We start from the raw sequence: 19,641 nt of genomic DNA, 5'->3' as shown, positions 1-19,641 counted from the left end.
GTAATTAATAACCTACGGGTGTGATTTTCTTAACCTCGAAGTGTGTGTTCCGTTCCCGCTCACCGCTGCATGGTGATCATGCGGAGCTGCCGTGCTCGACTCGTCAGCAGCGCTGAATCTCCTCTCGTTCCCGAGTTTAGACTTCACTCGCGTTTTATGTCCCATATTGAACAGTTCTAGCTAGTTCTAGCTTAATGAATGATAACCTGCCTTATTGAAAGACACCCTAAACAGCTCGCGCTCGCGCTCATCGCAACGCCGGGTGAGGCGCGCACTCCCGCAGCTTATGACTTTGTTACATCCCCACCCAGAACAACCCCGCTTAGCCAACAGATCAACGCACAAACAACCCATACAGGAATCTCTTTCTCTCACATTAAGTGTTAGACATTAGAATTGACTATTCTGTCCTGTCACATACTCTTCTATGTCTGTCCATAAGTGGCGCTAAAGGGAAATTATTTTGACCGAAGAGATTTTAGATTTGCGACGCGCTAAAGGTGAACTCTGACGTCGCCATTTTGTGCTTCTCGGAGGCGCTCGGCTCCTCCGTCAGGTCCTCTCGACTGCTTGCTCGGGTTCGCTAGGTCAGCTTCCGGATGAGGGAGGCATTCGTTCGACAACTTAACCACAGACGCCGACCAGTAGATAACATTACAACATTTTTAACAGGGGCCATAATAGTGTAAATAATGTTTGTTGGCCGTTATAACTGAATCGTAATGTTTTCTACTTTTTTACACCGCTGGGAAGGCACCTTCTACTTCATACGATGGAAAGTGTCTTGACCAACAACTTAAGTAATTTCTTATAAGCTATGCAGGGCATGCAAGAGAGAAACACAACAATACAAAACAAAAAGTGAATTAAGAATTAAAATTGAAATTGTGCAATATAAATAGTGTGGTGGTTCATCTTATAATTCAGTCTAGAGTAATGCACCAGACAGATCTACAGTAAGACCTGCTAAAAACAACTAAAATGATTGCTTGGGGAGGCCCTCAAAACCTTCTTGACAATTTCGGGTTACTCCACACGCATTACTCAAGACATCTCTTGGGGTCAGGACATCTGTAATATTAGCCTGTCCTTGCAACACTCCTTAATGTCATGCCGAGTAGTATATTGATGCTGGCTAACTTATTTTGAGCCATTTGGTAAGTGTAATTATGGACAGTGGTATCATATTAGAACTATGTCAAGTCTAAACTGATGTTAGCTTGGTGTGTTTTATTCCTTAGAAGCTCGTGATGATCAGCTAGTGGTATGTCACTTGTGCTGTAAACATTTCCGCTGGTCCTAATGAAGGAGTCAGAGTTCACACAGACAGAGGAGAGCTGCAGAGTCTTCCAGTGACTGTCCAGTTCTGACCTACTCAGACAGCCAACTCAGTGTCAGACAAGTGCCTGAACAACGCTACATCAGATAATTTTACTTCAGTTACATTTGAGAAAAATTAGGATTATTTAAATATACTCACTACCACTGAATCTGATTGATACATATTTTACTACGTAAGTACTGAGTCCACAGTATACAAGCACAAGATGATGATCTGAAGCAGTAGACAGTACTACCTATACCCAGTAAGCTCTAACATAACATAGATGGACTCAAGGTAATTTGATATGAAAGTTACTTTTATGCAGTACGAAATACATTTCATATCAAATTAGAATTGTTAAGTCAATTTAAGAGTTATTTGTAAAGTACTGGGTATTGGTAGTACAGTAGCCTACTGCATCAGAGGCATCATCCATGTATTGTAATGTACAAAGTAACTAGTAATATTAATGTTAAATCAATTAAGTGGAGTAAATAATACAATATTTTCCTCAAAAATGTAATGGAGTAAAAGTATAATAGGTTATCGTAGCGTGGTGTCAGCACTTGTCAGTGACACTGGCAGGGAAGGTTGGGGGGTCTGGAGTAGGTGCCCCCTGCTGGACAGCACTGGAACACACCTGCAGCTCTCCATGCTGCTGCAGAAATCAAGAACTCTTCATTAGTCCAGCGGGGAAATGTTTTACAGCAAAAGTGGCATAGCACTAGCAGGTCAAAACAGGCTTGCAATAATAACAGAGCAAGCATAACTTATTAGAAAAGCACACAGTAATAAAATACACAGCCATAAGTACAACATCCAAATGGCTCAAAAATAAGGTAGCGCATTTCAAAAATACTCACTCAGTGCATGACATTTAAGGATTTTGGGAGAAGGCTAATTTACAGATGGGCCTGAGCCAATAGAGATTGCCGCTGAAAATGCGCCGCGGACGAAATTGCAAGAAGGTTTTTGAGGGCCTCCCCCAGAACATTTAGGATTTTTGCAGGTCTTACTGTAGATGCTGTCTGGTGCATTCTCTAGACTGGAATTATAAGAATGAACGCATGTGGCACCAACAATATTATATTGCAAACAATTTCAATTTTATTCTATATATTCACTATTGTTTTGTTTATTGATCTGTTTGCATGTTTTGCTCTCTTGCATGCCCTGCATAGCTATAAGCTAAATACTTAAGTTGTTGGTCAAGACACTTTCCATCTGATGAAGGTAAATGCCTTCCCAGTGTAATAAAGTAGAAAAACATTACATTCAGTTATAACTGCCAAAACAAACATTATTTACACTAATTATGGCCCCTTGTTAAAAAATGTTTGTAATGTCTATCTACTGTAAGTTGGTCGAACGAATGCCTCCCTTCATACCGAGCTGACCGAGCAGACCCCGAGCAGCAGTCGAGAGGACCTGAGAGGCAGCCGAGCGCCTCCGAGAAAGCACACAAAATGGCGACGTCAGAGTTCCCTTTAGCCGGCAAATCTAAATCTCTTCGGTCAAAATAATTTCCCTTTAGCGCCACTTATGTGACAGACAAGAAGAGTATGTGACAGACAAGAATAGTCAATTCTAATGTCTAACACTTAATGTGGAGAAAGAGATGTCCTGTATGGGTTGATTGTGCGTTGATCTGTTGGTAAGGCCTCGGGGTTCTGGTGGGTATGTAAACAAATGCATAAGGCTGCGCTATACTTTGCGGCCTCACCCGGTTGCATAGCGACGCTTATTGTTTAGGTGTCTTTCAATAAGCAGGTAGTCATATCATTAGCTAGAACTAGCTAGATCTGATCAATATGGACATAAACGCGAGTGAAGTCTAAACTGGCGGGAGAGAGAGATCAGCTGCTGCTGACGAGTCGACACGCAGCTCCGCATGATCACATGCAGCGGTGAGCGGAACAAAACACACACTTCAGGTTAGAAAATCACACGTAGTTATTTTAATTACCTCTCAAACTACCTAAACTAGTTATAGATATGTTTAGTTTTACTGTCGGGTCACTCATTGTCGCGAGCTGCATGATACTGGCATAATAGATTGCCCGATCGGGCAACCAGCAGGTGAGGCTTCATGGCCCGAGCTAAATACTAGATGGCCCCGGGCCATAGGGCAGTCCTTAATGTCGAGACCTGCTACTACTACATACTACTTATGTCACTTTAATACTTGTAAAAATGTTGGACATTATGAAAATGTATGTTTTTTTCACATAATATAATTGAAATATTGCTAAATTGTGATTGGAAGAAAGTCAAATTCATTCTAATTCAGCTTCGCCCACTTCAAACAGTTGAGAGAGGAGCTCTAAAATATATGAAATCAGTATGTTAAATCACCAAAACTGAGTCCATGCAGAACCTATGAAAGAGGCAAGTTGGAAAAACTCAATTCTGGTGCTTATATTCAAGTCTGATCTTTCTGTATGTATGACTAACACATACAAAAAGTGGTTTTACAGTATTTCTTAGTACCTTTTTCTCTTCTGTGAAAACAGCTGTGTAAAAAGAGTTTGGGCAGGTACATTAAAAGATACTATTTAGAGCAGGGTAGTGGTGCCGTTCAGTGTTATGCGGCCCAAATGAGTTTTAAAAACAATGTACACTTGAGGATCCCAGCCGAAATGTTCTTTTGCCAAACTGTATCCACCTGCTTCAAAGTTATCAACTGGAGGTCAGAAAAACAAGTGTCTGTGATTTCGATAATAACCATGTTTTTCCCAACCATCTTTTCTTCTTTTAGAGCATGATTCTGGAGCTGTCTTCAATCATGAAAAAGTAGATTGAAAATCACTGTTTTGTGACCCAGCTGGAGACATACAGAAGTTCAAAGGCGACCGAGGGATCCTGACCCCAAAGAGCACTTCAACATTTTCTTAATGTTCAATACTAATGATATCTTCAGCACCTGATACTTTTATATTGATCATTTGCAAGCCACTTGCTTAATCAAATATGAATCAAATGTATATTTGGCTTAAAGCATAATATCTCATATAATAAGACCAAAAGCCTGTTGTACAGATTGGCTATGTGACTGAAGATTGTCATTTAAGATTGTGGCATTGGCAACCACAAATGAAGAAGAGGGAACTCTCTTATCAACTGTTTATCAAACCCCATGACCCACAGGAGAAAAGGGCTCTTCAAATTCAACCTTTTGTTCAACTAAGAGTCGCCTCAAATTGTTTATGAATACATCTGACAATGTTTCCGATGTCCTGTAGTTTTTCTTCTAATAAACCAAATTGTTTAGTCTGAGTGAGAATATTTTGATATACTAAGTCTTTTTTAATTTTTTATTACGAGATTATAATGACAATCCCATGATTTAATTTGAATCATATTATTTTATTTTACAGTTAGAGAGGTATGGTGGCCAACAGGTGCCAACGCGCTCCGACAGCCAAAAACACTTCCATTAGGAGAAGGAACAATAATGTACCAAAACATGCAAATAAAGAGACATCTTCACCAACCTAGACATTTCAACTGCACTGACAAACTCTTACAGTTCTGAAACCAGAGACCAGCTCTGCCAACAGTGACAGTTGGCCAACTCCGGTCCCAGCTGTGTCCGGTCCCAGCTGTGTGCGTCACTTTTTAGTGTCCCCTGGTTTCTTTTGTGCCTCTTGAAGCATTTTGTTTATGCAGCGCTTTCAGTAAACAATGTTTCGTGAAGTCGTTGAATGTTTTCTAAATGCAACATGTGTTGTCACCTTGGGGAAGATGTTTCATCATTTGTATGTGTTTTGGCACATTTGTGTTTTGATATTTACAGTGTTTTTTAAACCGCAGCATGTTTCTTCGAGTGGAAGTGTTTTGGGCCGATGTCACGCACTTGCTCCTGTCAACCACCGTAGAATGGGCTTCCATAGGAAGAAGAACTAACATTACATGTGCAGAAACACAACTCCAGATCAATGCTAATTAATTGTGTGTGTGTGTGTGTGTGTGTGTGTGTGTGTGTGTGTGTGTGTGTGTGTGTGTGTGTGTGTGTGTGTGTGTGTGTGTGTGTGTGTGTTCAATTCATGCATCTTTAATACTGACCAACATTTGGTCTCATTTTTCCAAAACCACGCACAAAACACATATGATATGCATGTTTCTTTATTTCATAAAGAGAAATGGTGTCTAGACAAAAGAGTCATTTATATAACACAAGCAATTGAAATGAATGAAAATGGGGTTTGCACAATACCATATTTACAATGGTTTTTAAGTCATTTTAATTAATTAGGGTCATGTAGCATTTCAAAATGATAAAGGTAAGAACTCTTAGTAGAGTGAGAAATAACAGCTATTTCAAATTGAAAATTATTAACACAAAACAGTCATCTAGAAAAATGAAAACAAAAAAACAACTCGAACTACAAGCTTAAGAGCTATTACATAAAAAATGGTGCACCAAAATCTACTAATACAAGAATCCATATAATCTGTGTAAAAAGCATGTAGAAAAACACCTGATGCGGTTTGCTGATACAGTCATTGACCAGTTATGAGAGGTATGAAGGATTTCACAGGTAGATAAGTGTGAGGAAGTCTGCACTGGTGACTCAGGGATGGGGGCCGGGCCCCTGCATACACTCACTTCACTTGAATGTGAACTATGGCCTCTGCAAGTTCTAAGGCAAATATCGGAGGTGCACTTTTATCCATGTAATGCTGAGCCATCCCAAAGGTTGGAATAAAGACAAGGTGAAGAAACTTTGTCTCTTTCCACGACAACAAGAACCAGTCCAATTAAACCGAGCCATTTTTGCATGGCAATTGTAAACATTTTGCATTTGTATATTTTACTCAATGATCTCAGCCTGCGCATTCAACCAGGATACCAGATTTGTTTTGTGGTTTTTTCAAGAAAAGATTAGCAATCTGTGAGAAAGGCATGTTTTTGTTCATATTATTTGATAGAACAACCTTTGGAGTAGAAAAGCCAGTGTTTGTTTCAGAGAAGCAGCAACACAAAAGTTCAATTAAACAAGACAAATACACAGCAACAAGGTAGGAGCAGTTGGAGCCACTTTCCTGTAATAAACAACAATTGAACCTGGAGGATTCCATAAGTATCAAATTCTGAGATTTATTTGAGTTGTTCAAGCTTATTATTATATCATTTTAAAGCTGCACCAATATTTTTTATATGAAAAATTGATCAAAAGAACATTGTTTATGAGGTTGCTAAACATTTAGCAAAAATATGATCACCAACACTACTTTTCCTTCATCTCCACTGAATATTTCAGCCTCTTTTCACTTATTATTCTTGGTTTTCCAAACATCCCATTCTGCTGGCTCGGATATAAAGTCAGTTAGCTGGTGAACTCATGAATTGGTGGAGATCAGGAACAATGAGCTAAGAGGGTACATCATATCAACTCCATTCATATGGTGACATGCACACAACTCCAAATGAATCATAATGTTGCTTTCTTTGCTCGTTGTGAAGGTTAGAAATGAATTGATGCAGCTTTAAGTCATTTGAACAAATCATTTAAAAGGGGCATTCATTTGATTTGATAAAGTAAGTACTAAAGTAAAAAAGAAAATCTGCTTCAGAGTGATGTGAGAGCGGGTTAAATGCGTGGCACCTGAGACACTAAAGGGTCGGTTCACCCAAATGACAAGAAAAATGTTGTCACTCACATCTATAAGTAACTAGCAAGGCCTATAGTTATGGTTTTATTCACCAACGTTTTGGCATTCTCTGAAAAAATACTGTTCACAGCATTCAGAGTAACAGGAGAGTACTTCCTTCAGTGGTGTGAGCACCAAAAGGCAGAATGTAAAGAGACAGATATCCCAAAACATGAACCAATAAAACCAGATCTATCTGGGTGACCAGTGTCCACAAGACATACAGTAAGGGATCATTTGTGTTTGTAACGTGAATGGACCCTTTAAATAAGAGTTGACATGTTGCAGAGGATGCCTGTTACTGCACTTTGACCGAGCAGTGAATCACCCGAGGTCCACGGGATTCTAAGGTTTGCTAAATTGAATTATCAACATTCAATAGGTAGAAGTTCTGCTATGCAAACAAAAGGATGTGATCACTGTTGTATTATTAAATAATGTGAGGAGACACCCAGGGGCCTTTGTTACAATAGTTTTGCTCCAACACAAACTTCACAAATAAATGTTCTCCACACAGAGACATAAAGTCAGAGTCTATGCTCGCAAATCCAACACCGGGCCTCGTCAATTTAAGATTAGGCAGATGAAAAAGTACATGAATAAAAAGCGAGTTGCAAAATGTTTGCAGAAAATAAGCGTATGTAATGTTTAGCTTTCTGGAACCTGGTACAATCTATATGGGTAGATACTGCTTTGCTGCAGTAAATATGCATCAAAGAATGAAGAAGAGCACACATTTGATAAAGGGCTGAACAAACACAAAGAAAACACACCAGCGGATGAAGGTCCTCTACTGCTGTGTATGAGTGTGTGTGTGTGGGGGTGTGTGTGTGTGTGTGTGTGTGTGTGGGTCTTTGTATCTGCCTTTTAAGAAATCAAAGACGGTTTTATAAAATACACTTAATTGTTTGGCTGTATAAAAAACAGTCTCACCTGAGACATTTCTTATACATCTATAATTATTTAAAATCAGGGGAGAACTTTTAAAACTTTCATTCACATTTTAAAGCCCAAATCCCAGACTTGTTTGGCCAAAAAAAAAAAATGTTGCAGGGATTACTATAAAAACAGTTTCTCGGTTTATTTCAACTAAGAAAAAATCACCTTCAGTTAGATGGGGGAGTAGGTGGTATAGCTAGCTGCTACAGGCTATCCTGGTAGCACCTATCTAGCATCTTAGTTTGACCTGCCATACATGGCTATAAGATTTAAATCTAATAACTACTACAAAGTCAGTTTAAGTAGAAAAAAAATGATCGAAAGGAATATTCTTTAGAGTAAGGATAGTAAAACATCTCTCCGAATTACTCAATAAGAGATTACATTGATGTAGTGAAGCTAATGAAAGATTAGCTTGCCTACAAGCTACATTTGCTCCAGTTAACTCAGGGATAGTCTCTTTGGATTGGGGCTTTAAAGAGCAATGAATACACTTTTAAATACCATTTGAATTCAACCTTGTGCTAGAGTACGGCCCTGAAAGCCTCCTCTAGTTAGGGTTAATATCAACTCTTTCTGCCTTGTTATACAGACACATTTCAAAGAGATATCAGTTTAAAAGCAGACTGCTTCAGAGAAGGTAAACAGAAGAAGACAAACAAACTAGGCCTAAAGCTAGGCAGCATGCATGCACATCACAAATGAGGATGGTCAAACAAATGCACAATTAGGGCAAACGTGTTACTATCTTATATGATTGTTACTCAATCAACACACTGCTTTCACGTAGAATACAATTTGAATTAGCTTATTCAATTCCTAAAGAAATACAAATATAAGGTCTAAAACATTAGCTTCTTTTTAGCTTTCGGATACATTTTCTTCATAAAGATATTTTTATTGTATATTTATATAAACAAGATGTTTCCTCTTGAAGTTTAAGTGCTCCAGTCTGAGACTTTGAGGAGGTCTGAAACAAAGACAAAGACCTTATTGAAGTGCTAAATGGCTCTGAGTGCTTGAGGCCAAAACAAAGTGCCTGACTGAAGTCAATATTTTTCTCTTTCTCAGGATCAATTAGATTTTTTTTTTAGTATCTGTCACTTATTTGTTGGCTGCACTTTTTGCTGTCTCCTAACATCTAACGGCAATATCGAATAAACCCAAAACACGTCTGCGAGAGTGTACACAAAGAGCATCTTAAAATACTGATAATAAAATGTCCTCCAAACAACACAAGGCAGAACTCTTTTTTCACATTTAAAGAGGAAAAGGGGGAAGAGCCTCGCGTAAAACACAACTTGAATGTCTAACTTTATTACATGCATGGGGCTAAAAATTGTACATGTGTTTTGACGCATGTAACTGTATGTACTGCATGTGTGTGTCTTCATGTGGAGCTGATTTCCTGAGTATAGGAACGCTCACCGTGATAGGGAGCATTCGTTAGGCAGGACAGGAAACAGCAAAGCAAAGATTTCCCCTTAGCAAAAGGTGCTTGATATAACCCCGTGAAAAAGAAACGTCTAAGCCTCTACCAGTACAAAATCACTGTTACAGTCATCATGCTCCATACTATGTACATTTCTGCCAAACAAGCATTTGAAAGTCACCGTTACAACATCCAAATACAATGGTATTGCTGATGAGTGGGAAATAAAAATAGCCATCTAACCGCCTGCAAAAAACCTTTTCCTTTCAATTCAGTGCTGAGGAAGGCAAAGGAGGAATGTTTTCGGTTACAGCCTGCACACAGTTCTCCTGTACAGAATTACAAATGCCAGACGCTCGAAGACATATTTGCATATGAACATTTTAAAAAGTCAACTGCATCTTAACTCCCCGTGTACAGAAGCTGCATTCTCATTTTTTCATGAATTAGGTTGAACATTCAGAGGATTCTTTTTTTTCCTGAGTTTGAATTGCTGTGACAAAAAGGGCCACTGAGATATGGTGAGAGACGAACCACAGACAGACAGAGAGAAAGAAAAGTGAGACAGAAAGAGGTAGAGAAGATTGATAGAGACAGAGTGGGAGACAGAGAAAGAGGAAGACAGGAACAGAGAGACACAGAGAGCTGCTGTTTAGGTCCGATGAGGTTCCACTTTGACTTGTGATGAGTGACACGTGGGGGGCGAGTCCCCACTGTAGAGGTTGCTGTTAGGCGAGGATAGCACCATTGTAATGTTTGGTGAGAAGTTCCCACTCTGTTGTGGTAAGAGGAGAATACCTGGAGAACAGTATTGCTGCTGTTAAGACAACTTTAGTGTCAACCGTTCAAAAAAAAAAGAAAACAGCACAAAAATACATAAATACAAACAAAGCTTGTTTTTCAGTGAACACTGGCAGAGGCTGACTGTCTCAGCAACCCTGAGAGTGGGTTTGTCAGAAAAGTAAAATTAAATAATAAAAAAAACATCGAAATCAACAACAAAGAGAACCACCACTAATTAGCGCAGTCCTTCCTCGGCTGCTCATCAGTTGTACATTTGTCAGTCATTTCCTGGCAGAAATCCACCGTTACCGCCTGGTTGGATTTGACCAGCCCTGACTCATCGTACAGGCCGGCGTCCTGGATGTCTGTTTCTCTGTCCGGCCCGTTTCTGACCGCCGAGTCGGGCTCGCTATCTGCAGCCCCGGGCGATCCGTGGAAGCTGGGCTCCGGTGTGGCAGAGCCAGAGTGGGTGGTGAGGTCGATGCTGGTGGTGTTGGGGGGGGTGTCGGTGGAGTTGGCGGGCCGCACGGGGCAGTAGTGGTTGAGAGACTGGACCTGCTCAGGGCTCAGCTGCACGTCGCGGCACACCTCCTGGGACAGGCAGGAGAAGTTCTCCCACAGCTCCCCCATACACGCCTTCAGCTGGTTCCTCTCCGTCAGCAGCTTCCCCTTCTCACACACCTGCACACACACACACACACACACACACACACACACACACACACACACACACACACACACACACACACACACAGTTGGGATTTGTCAATAGGGTTTAGTTCATTCAGGAAAAACCCTATTAGCATGAGCTTATGTGCTTTGGTTTTTGGGCAGAACCTCCAAAATAATATCTCTTAAGTGCTTTCCCTCTAAACAAAAAACCCACCAACACCTACTAATATTCTCTTCAAAATAACTCATTATGTCATTGTCTTTCAAAACTACTCATATAAAGGTTTTCTGATCCGCTGGAGCTATCAACAGGATTCAACAGTTTTGTATTGTCTTTCAAAACTGTACTGAAAACACTTACTCACCCTCTTTTTGTATTTTTTCAGTCACATCCTCTCCTAATAAAGCCAATAATCTTTACTCTAAAACATGAATTTCCATTATTGATCAACCCTACCATCTTGCATGTATTCCCCATCCCCACACACACCAGAGGACACTTAGGGTTAGAGAGCTGAGAGAATGGAACCCATCTGAGATCAGTGAATAGTATTTCATCACATCATCATGTCCTTTTCTCTGCTCAGGTGGTGGTTGGTGTAATTGACGTGGTGTTTGATGAGCTGGACAGATAACAGGAAGTGACAGTTAGGTGGAAACTGATGACTCACCAGTTTTCTGATCTCACACTCCAGATTCATGATGCAGTCGAGCTTCCTCTTGCGGCAGCGCTGAGCCGCGATGCGATTCTTACTCCGCCGCCTCACGTCATGTATAAACTCCAGCTGCTCCGAGGTCAGTTTGTGCATTTTCACCAACATTTGGAAGTCGTTCCGTGGAAGATTTGTGATTTGATCTACAGGGAAAGGCAGCTTTACCTGAAGAGAAAGAGAAAGAACAGACATTATGCATACAATTTTTATTTTGTATTTATTGAGCATCAATAAGGTTGGACGGAAGTTGCCCATAACGTACAAAATACAAAGTTCATCTTTCTTTGATGGAGTCTGAAATATGCCGCTAGGATCATTACAGACAAATGGCAGTGCTTCATCCATTAACACATTTATGAACGCAATAAATATTTGATTAATAACATTAAGAATGCATTTTCTCATTTACTATAATGATAAGAAAACCCTGACATATGCCAACCTTTAAATGGGATGTAAGATGATGCTCTGAAACAACAAAGCCCACAGGATAGTGAGGCAGAAGTCACTCAAACACTCTCCAACGGAGACGACTGAAATATGTGGGCTCCGCTATTCTTTTTTTTTACTTTGAGTTTGTTTAACTGGCAGTGTATTTGGGATGGGAGGAGGAGGTTGCATTATACAAAACAAAAATATTTCATTTGGTGGGTTTAAAGATTGGCTTCTAATATTTGAATACTTTTTCAGACCCAAAATCTTTAGAACAGAACAGAATGTTGTTTTTCTCCAGATATGGGCTTAAAGACAACTGTGGATGTCAAGTTTTGTTGTTGTTGTCGGAGGGGCCAACAGAGACACTTTCTCACTTCAACACCATAGACATGGAGTAATTTGGGGCCTTGCCCAACACTTCGACATTACGATAACTTTACCATACTCCATACTTTGGAGCCAAAATCACTTTCAAATCATTCATACCCTAATGTTATTACTCAGCTCTTGTACAGTACTTAAGTAAAAACAGAAGTACCAGAGTGTAGAAATATACTCTGTTACAGTAAAAGTCCTGCAATCAAAACAGAGTATATTTCTACACTCTGGTACTTCTGTTTTTACTTAAGTACTGTACAAGAGTGAAAGTAGAAAAGTATTAGCATCAAAATATACTTAAAGAACCAAAAGTAAAAGTAGCCATTGTGCATATTGGTCCATTTCAGAATAATATAAATGATATGTTGAATAATTATTGATCATTAAGTTGTATCAAAGCTGGTAAAGGTTTAGTACTTTATTTACTGCTGGGTAGCATATGAATGTAATCCAGGTCTAATTAAATGTATTACATAAATATGAGTAAAAGTACAAAATATACCTCTGAATTGTAATGGAGTAGAAGTACAAAGTAGCACAAAATGAAAATACTCATGTACAAATCCCTCAAAATTGTACTGAAGAACAGTACTTGAGTACATCTACTTAGTTACTTTACACCACCGAGTGTGACCAAGGTGAGTCAATGCATCATTGTGCCCTCTCACTGTCTAACGGTCACTACACTTGACCACAAGGTGGCATGAGAGTACTGCTGCACAGGCCTCACAGAGCAGGACACGCTCTCCGCCTTAAACTAAACATGTAGCACTCTGCAGCAGAGGGGAAAAGGTGATCCAGGAGATCCATCTGCCCATCTGTCCCGCCGCACCTGGAAACGTGCCAGTGCGACAGATTGAGGGGGCAGTGACTTGTCAAACTGATCCAAATCAGCGTCAGGTGAATTCTGCAGGCATTAATATCTACACCGGCACCTAACAGCAGACCTCCTGCACAGCAGAACAACATAATTATTGGAATAAATGCAGCTGTGATTTGGCAGCGCAAATGAAAATCAGAAATCCATGTGGTATTTCTTCACTGATATGACAGCACATCAAGGCTGTATGTGTTGATTCTCTTTTTCTCAGTTTGGAGAGCAACAATGAGTCTGCCTCTCTCCCTCAGGTGATGGCAAACCTTATGATAAGCACATCACAGGCACATCCATCCCAGCGGTATCTGTGAGCACCAGGGATGTGTAGCTGCAGGCAGCCAGAGGAGCAGAGCAGGCATAACAAAGAGCCAGAGGAAGACAGCCGGAGAGCCTGGCAGAGATGAGAGGAGCTGCTCAGCTTTCTGCTCTTGCTTTTCCTTTCCCTGTGGCTGCCTCTCAGGAGCACAGGAAGTCAAACAAAGGAGGAAGAGAGGAGGAAGAGGAGCAGGAAGCACTCCCATAGTACCTGGCTGCTTGGGCCGGGGCAGATCCTCCCTGTAGACTTTTACCTGCTCACATGACCACAACAAACTGAAACATTGACTTTAATTAAATGTATTATGTCAACATATTTCACATAACTGTATTAGGTTAGTTGGAAGCAATGATGTTAAGTTGAACCTATTTCAACTGAAAATTGGTGAAAATTGGTTTCAACTAACCTAATTATGCCTATTAAAATCTGTTGACATAATACATTTAATTAAAGTCAATGTTTTTTATTGTCAGCATACATGCAGAGGCTGCAGCAGAGGGGGCTCGGCTCTGTTTCTCCACCAGATGCTACACAGATGCTGAAGTATCCTGGTATAGGCGTCGCACCAAGGGGATGAAGCAAGGTGCCTACTCATGACAGAATTGAAATGGCTCATTCATTGAAGAGCAGACCTAGATGTCAATCTATCCCTGCGAGAGAAAATGTCTTGAGTTCCCTCATTAGAAGTGCAGCCCTGTGAGCCTCCAGGAGCCCCGCGTCTCATCTCAGCCCGACATCTGCATGCAGACAAATGAATAAGTAATGACCAGAGCTTTCAAGGCCACATCGGCTCTCACTACTTTGCCAGGACAATGACAGCTGCAGGCTCAAAGACAGGAGCAGGGAAAGCTTTCAAACATCAGGACAGGCTGCCAGCTTCATGTAACGCAGAGGAGGAGATGACTGTTGGTGAGCAGGTAGCTGGTGCCCCATAATGCTCAGACCTGAGAGCTGTCCTTCTGCAGGGCCTGATGGGACCTTTGGCGAAACCAGGCCATAAAATACTAGAAGGAGACGCTGTGACCTTGTGGTGGTCTCTTTCTCCTCTTCCTCCACCAGTCACCGGTACGCAGGGGACGACTACATTAAGCCGCTTTACCACGAGATCCAGTGCAGCGCCCGGCTGATATAAGTCTGCTTCAACACTGGTCATGAATTCACTCCAAACTGTCCTGGAATTACACACAGTTCTTCTTCCAACCCTCAGTCACCCTTTCTCTCTGGGTCATTTTGTACAAATGGGGTAGAGAGCCAAAAGTAGGGCTAATCTGAAATCAACCCCCCCCCCCCCCTTTGAACTATAAGAAAGAATCAATGTTTGCGGGTCTCAAATTCTGGCTAAATACTATTTATGTAACTAAAGAATTCTCTCCAAAGGGTGAGATGAAGATTTCCACCTGCTGAAGATATGATGTTTGTTCTGGTTTATTACAGTCTTACTTTCTGACTGAACTCTTTATGAATGTTTTACACATTAGAAACAGTGTTTTATCAGTGGTCTTTGGAAGAGTTGGTTGTGTCATTTTTTTAATCAAATCCTGTCATATTTTTAGCTTAAAATCAACTTCTAATTGTAGATGTCTGGACTGGTTAAGTAGCATTGATTTGCTGCTGACACAATTGGGTCTGAGTAAAACTTGTCCTTATCTCTTCCAAGCTGAAATGAGATCTTATCGTGTTATATGAGGTTTACAATTTCAGACATTTGTGTTTCATGCCATCTCTGTAGTTAACCATGTTACATATCACGTGCTTGTAAATGGGATTACAAAGAAGAAACACACACTCAAACACACCCTAAATCAGATCATAGACTGGAGAGGTTTGCTAGCTGTCCTGGGGGTTAAAGTCATAATCTGCAGCGTCTTCAGCTTTATTTATGTGAGAAGCATTGTAGAGATTTCAATAGAAAAATCCACTAATGCTTCTCATTTGACCAACAGCAGCATTTGCAGTAGAAGAAATGTGTATTTAACGAGAGAGAAGTGTCAAACTTTATCAACAACAACACAACGAATTTGACTCACTGTTTGATTAGTGATTTCTGGAAATGCAATACCACAGAGTAGAAGCTGCCGAGCTGTGGTGACGTAGCCAACATCACACAGTGTCTGTGCCCCAGTTGGCCCTGGGGGGCCCACGTACTGTACAGAATGCTGAGTATCCCGTGGAGTTTCACACTAAACACACTCTCCTCTTCTCAAATAAGAGCGCCAAAATATCTCCACTGTTGGTCTCTATATTTGCCCCGCTCCCCATAGCATAAGCTCCGGGGCGGTTTGGGGGGGGGGGTAACTGCATCTCATTTCCTTTTTAAATGCATTGAGCTATTTAAAAAGGAAAAACAGATACGTATAGATTTCAAAGTGAAATGCTCGGGTAAACAGAACTCCTCTTGCTCAATTGGAACAAGTAAGGCCTTTTGTGTTAAGTACATTATAATATGTAATGCACTTAAATACATATTTTAGAAATGAATGGGCAAACATCCCCTTAGGGTTTGGATCATTCTCCTTCTGCACTCCCTTGCTCTGGTCTTTAATAGCTACTGAACGCAAATCTACTTTCACTTATCGTCACATATTTGATGCCATGTGTTCTTTTTAACTATACTTAAAAATCATATTTCCTATATTTAGAGACATTTATTTTCCTGGTTATACTAAAAGTTGTTCTTATGTTGCTTACAAAATGAGTGCTTGTAGTATAAGGGGCAAATCATCTGAGAAAGGCACATTACTATTTGACATGACTAAAGCAAGTAAGCAGCTCCACAGTCAACATTATGAACTTACATGCTACATCATGTAGAGTAGAGCAAAGGTCCTTTGGCATTGTGCAATGTTTTCACAACTGATATCAAGGTCTGTGCACTTCCTGTCAAACATTACTCTATTTCATGTTTTGCCTGCTAAAAAACCACAATGTGCTGATGAATCAGGACTACTTCCTCATTCCTCCCTCTCGCTCTGAGATCAATATTTCCTCCGCTGTGGCCAGACGAGACGCTAGAATGAGCTCAACGCTTACGCTGCACCAGGAGCTGTGGAGCTCCGAGAGACAGAGGGAGGGGAGGGAGACACTCTGAACTACAAATGTAGCAAAAGTACTACAAGTGCAGGAGCCATTAAAGAGCCTGTGACACGATTTTCCCCCATCATCCAAACCCATCAATTTGAGTAAATATTGTCCCCTTGAAAACCGTTACTGAACAGATTTTGGATATTTGTACTTTGATAATCATTAATCTGCCCTTCAATGTTGATCATTTCCTGGATCTTCTCGGGGATTCTTCAAGTCCCGCCAAATTCTGGGTGACGTCAATGCGGGCACAGCGCTCCAGCTGCACCGTTCAGGATCCCAGCATCTGCATGTAAACGCACGATGGCGCACACAGCAGCAAGCTCAGACAGCGATGACAGTTTAATTTTGAACGTGTCTGAGAGCTCATATGAGGCTGAAGGATCGGTTTATTTTGTATTTGTTAGAAGTTTAGGAATTAGGTGCGTCAATATGGGCGATCATACGGTCATGTAGGTGGACTGGGACTAAAAATCAGCCCGGGACTCTCGACCGGCCCACTTCGGTACCACTAGTAAATTGTCGAGTGGGGGATGTGTTAGTGACTTATCCGACCGGCCCACTTCGGTACCGGCCCATCGGGATTCGTCCCGATGGCCAGTCCGCCACTGCACCCAGCCCAGCCCACGTAAACTGTATACCGATCGGAGTGGGAATAATAATAATAATAATAATAATAATAATAATAATAATCCGTGCATTTTATCCATTAATTTCCCAAACATTGTGGTAAAAAAAAACACACGTTTAACCCATGTTGGTGTACTACTACNAATCTCAAGCGCCTAGATGTCAAGAGAGGTGGTGAAGTGATACTTATTTATTGAGCAGTATACTCTTTCACATTGAATCATAACAAGTCATACTGAATGTAAATACATTCAGTATGACTTGTTATGATTCAATGTGAAAGAGTATACTGCTCAATAAATAAGTATCACTTCACCACCTCTCTTGACATCTAGGCGCTTGAGATTGAGTCAGAGGCAGAACACAGGGACAGTGGAGAGAGATTGCTGAGGTGAGTGGTGAAAGGGAAATGACAGTTTAGAGTAAATTGTGATGTGGACTCTCATCCCAGAATTTTAAGGAAATCAGTGGGGATATTGAATAGGAAACATTTCAGTCAAGGGGCATCATATGACCAATATAGACGGAAGATCAACATTTATTTGAACATTTAAGTCAATGATACCATTCCTAGGTGAACTAAACATCTGTATGGAGTCAAATCAGTCTCAATATTAATAAATGCTCACAGAAGGATTCACAAATGTATTTTGCGATTTATATATAAATGACTCTCCACAACAATATCTCTCAATGCACTCACAAATATTTATTGTTGTATAAAATGTACAAAAAATGGGCATTTAAACTGCTTTTTATTAATTCAAAGACGGCTCTGAATTAATAATCAAATATGTTTTCTTTCTTTACTACTGGATGAAATTACAAAATGTACCCATCATTTTCCTCATGCTAGTATAGCCACATAAAAGTATCAAACCACCTGTTAAAATGCACCAGAATAAAGGAAATCTATTTTTTTTTTCGTTTGGGGGGGATCCCCAAACCCCCCCGTTAAAAATGTCCCCCCCACATTCAGGATGCTTCCTATGCCCATGCGTAGTTTACAGAGATGCTGTATGAGAAACCAATGTGAGTTGTGTTTATCTTTACCCATGGATGCAAAATAAGAACGGACCCATATCGTCTTACTGCCATCCCACGGAGCTGTAATAATGGATATATTGCACATGTTTGCTGTAATTCATTATTATACATATATACAGTGCAATAACTCTTTCATGCTAAATGAAGCTCTGTTGCTTGGATATCACTAGATCCTGTTACAGCGTAATATAAGTACATAACGATTGATGTGTACATTAGCATAATTACTAGCTAGCTAGCTGCTAACTGCCGCCTCGTTAATATCAAATCCATCATAATAACAAATCATTACCATGCTGTCATGAACGTGCGGTGCTGTTACGTGTACGCAAATTGACGTGCTTGATGTGTGAATGAGCATTTTGGTTAAAGTTGCGCATGCGCTATGAGTGCACATACGGGTACTTCTCAGGCATGCCGGGTAATCTGTGACGTTTCGCTCTCTCAAAAGTTGGGCCATTTTATCATCATGCGCCAATGAGCAACTCTCATAGGAATGAATGAGGCCCCGCCTCCCACGCTGTATCCAGTTCTTATTATACATCCATGTGACAGGGGTGTAGTTCTGACGGAGAGCACCAGAACGTCTCTCCGGCACTTCACAAATTGCAGTACCCGTAAGGAGCCGCACACATGCCGCAGTTTGTGCGTGGCTGTGTCTTTAGTTGAAAGCCCAGTGGCGATCTGTTCATATGTCATACTGATCATACAGTCAATAACTTTGCTGTTATTAGCATCTGGTTAGCTAGCTATGCTAACGGATATAAGAAGCTTTTTCTACAACCAGTGAGGTAAAGGCACACCTTTATATGATCATTATTGTTATATATAATAAAGTAAACAGGTATAAAATACTATATATCAGTAACATTGAAAGGTGAGTGATTTGTAAAATATCCATAAAGAAAAATAAAATAAAATCTGCTTACAGTTCTGTTTCACATGGATGTTGAGAGATGTATCCATAGATCTCCTAATGTTGCTCTAAAAGTGCACTAGATTGATGCTTTTAACTTCAACATTTAAAAGAAAATCTCCCTGGACGAGCATGCCCCCGGACCCCCCTAGAAGATGTTAGGTTCCCCTCCCACTTAAATCATGTCCACATGGATAGGAAACTAAATGCATGTGCACACATATTGCTTCGGTACCACTTTACAATAAGACTACCCTTATAAAGGATTCATAAAGGGTTTATAATTAGGTTATTAATTAGGTTGTAAACACTTTATTAATCATCAAGAACCATTCATAAACCAGTTCTCACATAGTTTTCATACATCAACACTATTTGGCAAGATGCCTAAGCCTCATATTGCAACCCAGTCTCATGGCATTTCGTGTTATAGTCACGACATT

The 19,641-nt window shown here is 40.4% G+C and overlaps 2 protein-coding genes across 2 annotated transcripts in view; both read right to left on the bottom strand.

Moving 5' to 3' along the window:
• Positions 1-5,433: 5,433 nt before the first annotated feature.
• On the bottom strand, positions 5,434-11,679 carry LOC104942013 (transcription regulator protein BACH2-like). The gene is made up of 2 exons (XM_010767204.1): positions 11,477-11,679; positions 5,434-10,814 (listed from the first exon to the last, which is right to left on the bottom strand). The coding sequence occupies exons 1-2, from the start codon at positions 11,624-11,626 to the stop codon at positions 10,365-10,367; spliced, it is 600 nt and encodes a 199-aa protein (XP_010765506.1). The 5' UTR covers positions 11,627-11,679; the 3' UTR covers positions 5,434-10,364.
• The window catches only part of gja10b (gap junction protein alpha 10 b), a 13,201-nt gene continuing 5,239 nt past the window's right edge, over positions 11,680-19,641 (bottom strand). Inside the window, exons 4-6 of the mRNA XM_010776235.1 lie at positions 13,735-13,777; positions 13,164-13,281; positions 11,680-11,683 (exon numbers count right to left, since the gene is read on the bottom strand). Coding sequence (XP_010774537.1) covers positions 11,680-11,683; positions 13,164-13,281; positions 13,735-13,777 — 165 coding nt within the window. The remainder of the gene's footprint in view (positions 11,684-13,163; positions 13,282-13,734; positions 13,778-19,641) is intronic.

Source organism: Notothenia coriiceps, unplaced genomic scaffold, assembly GCF_000735185.1.
Source record: "Notothenia coriiceps isolate Sejong01 unplaced genomic scaffold, NC01 NC01_scaffold00000339, whole genome shotgun sequence".
Classification (NCBI taxonomy): Eukaryota; Metazoa; Chordata; class Actinopteri; order Perciformes; family Nototheniidae; genus Notothenia; species Notothenia coriiceps.
The sequence above is the reverse complement of the archived record's forward strand: the minus strand, read 5'-3'. Positions and strand labels throughout refer to the sequence as shown.

Excerpts from the sequence above, each read along its gene's own strand:
- LOC104942013 (XM_010767204.1), bottom strand. The coding sequence starts at position 11,626 with ATGTTGGTGAAAATGCACAAACTGACCTCGGAGCAGCTGGAGTTTATA. Across the intron at positions 10,815-11,476 it reads AGTGTGAGATCAGAAAACTG|GTGTGTGAGAAGGGGAAGCT; the intron begins GTGAGTCATCAG and ends GTGTGTGTGCAG.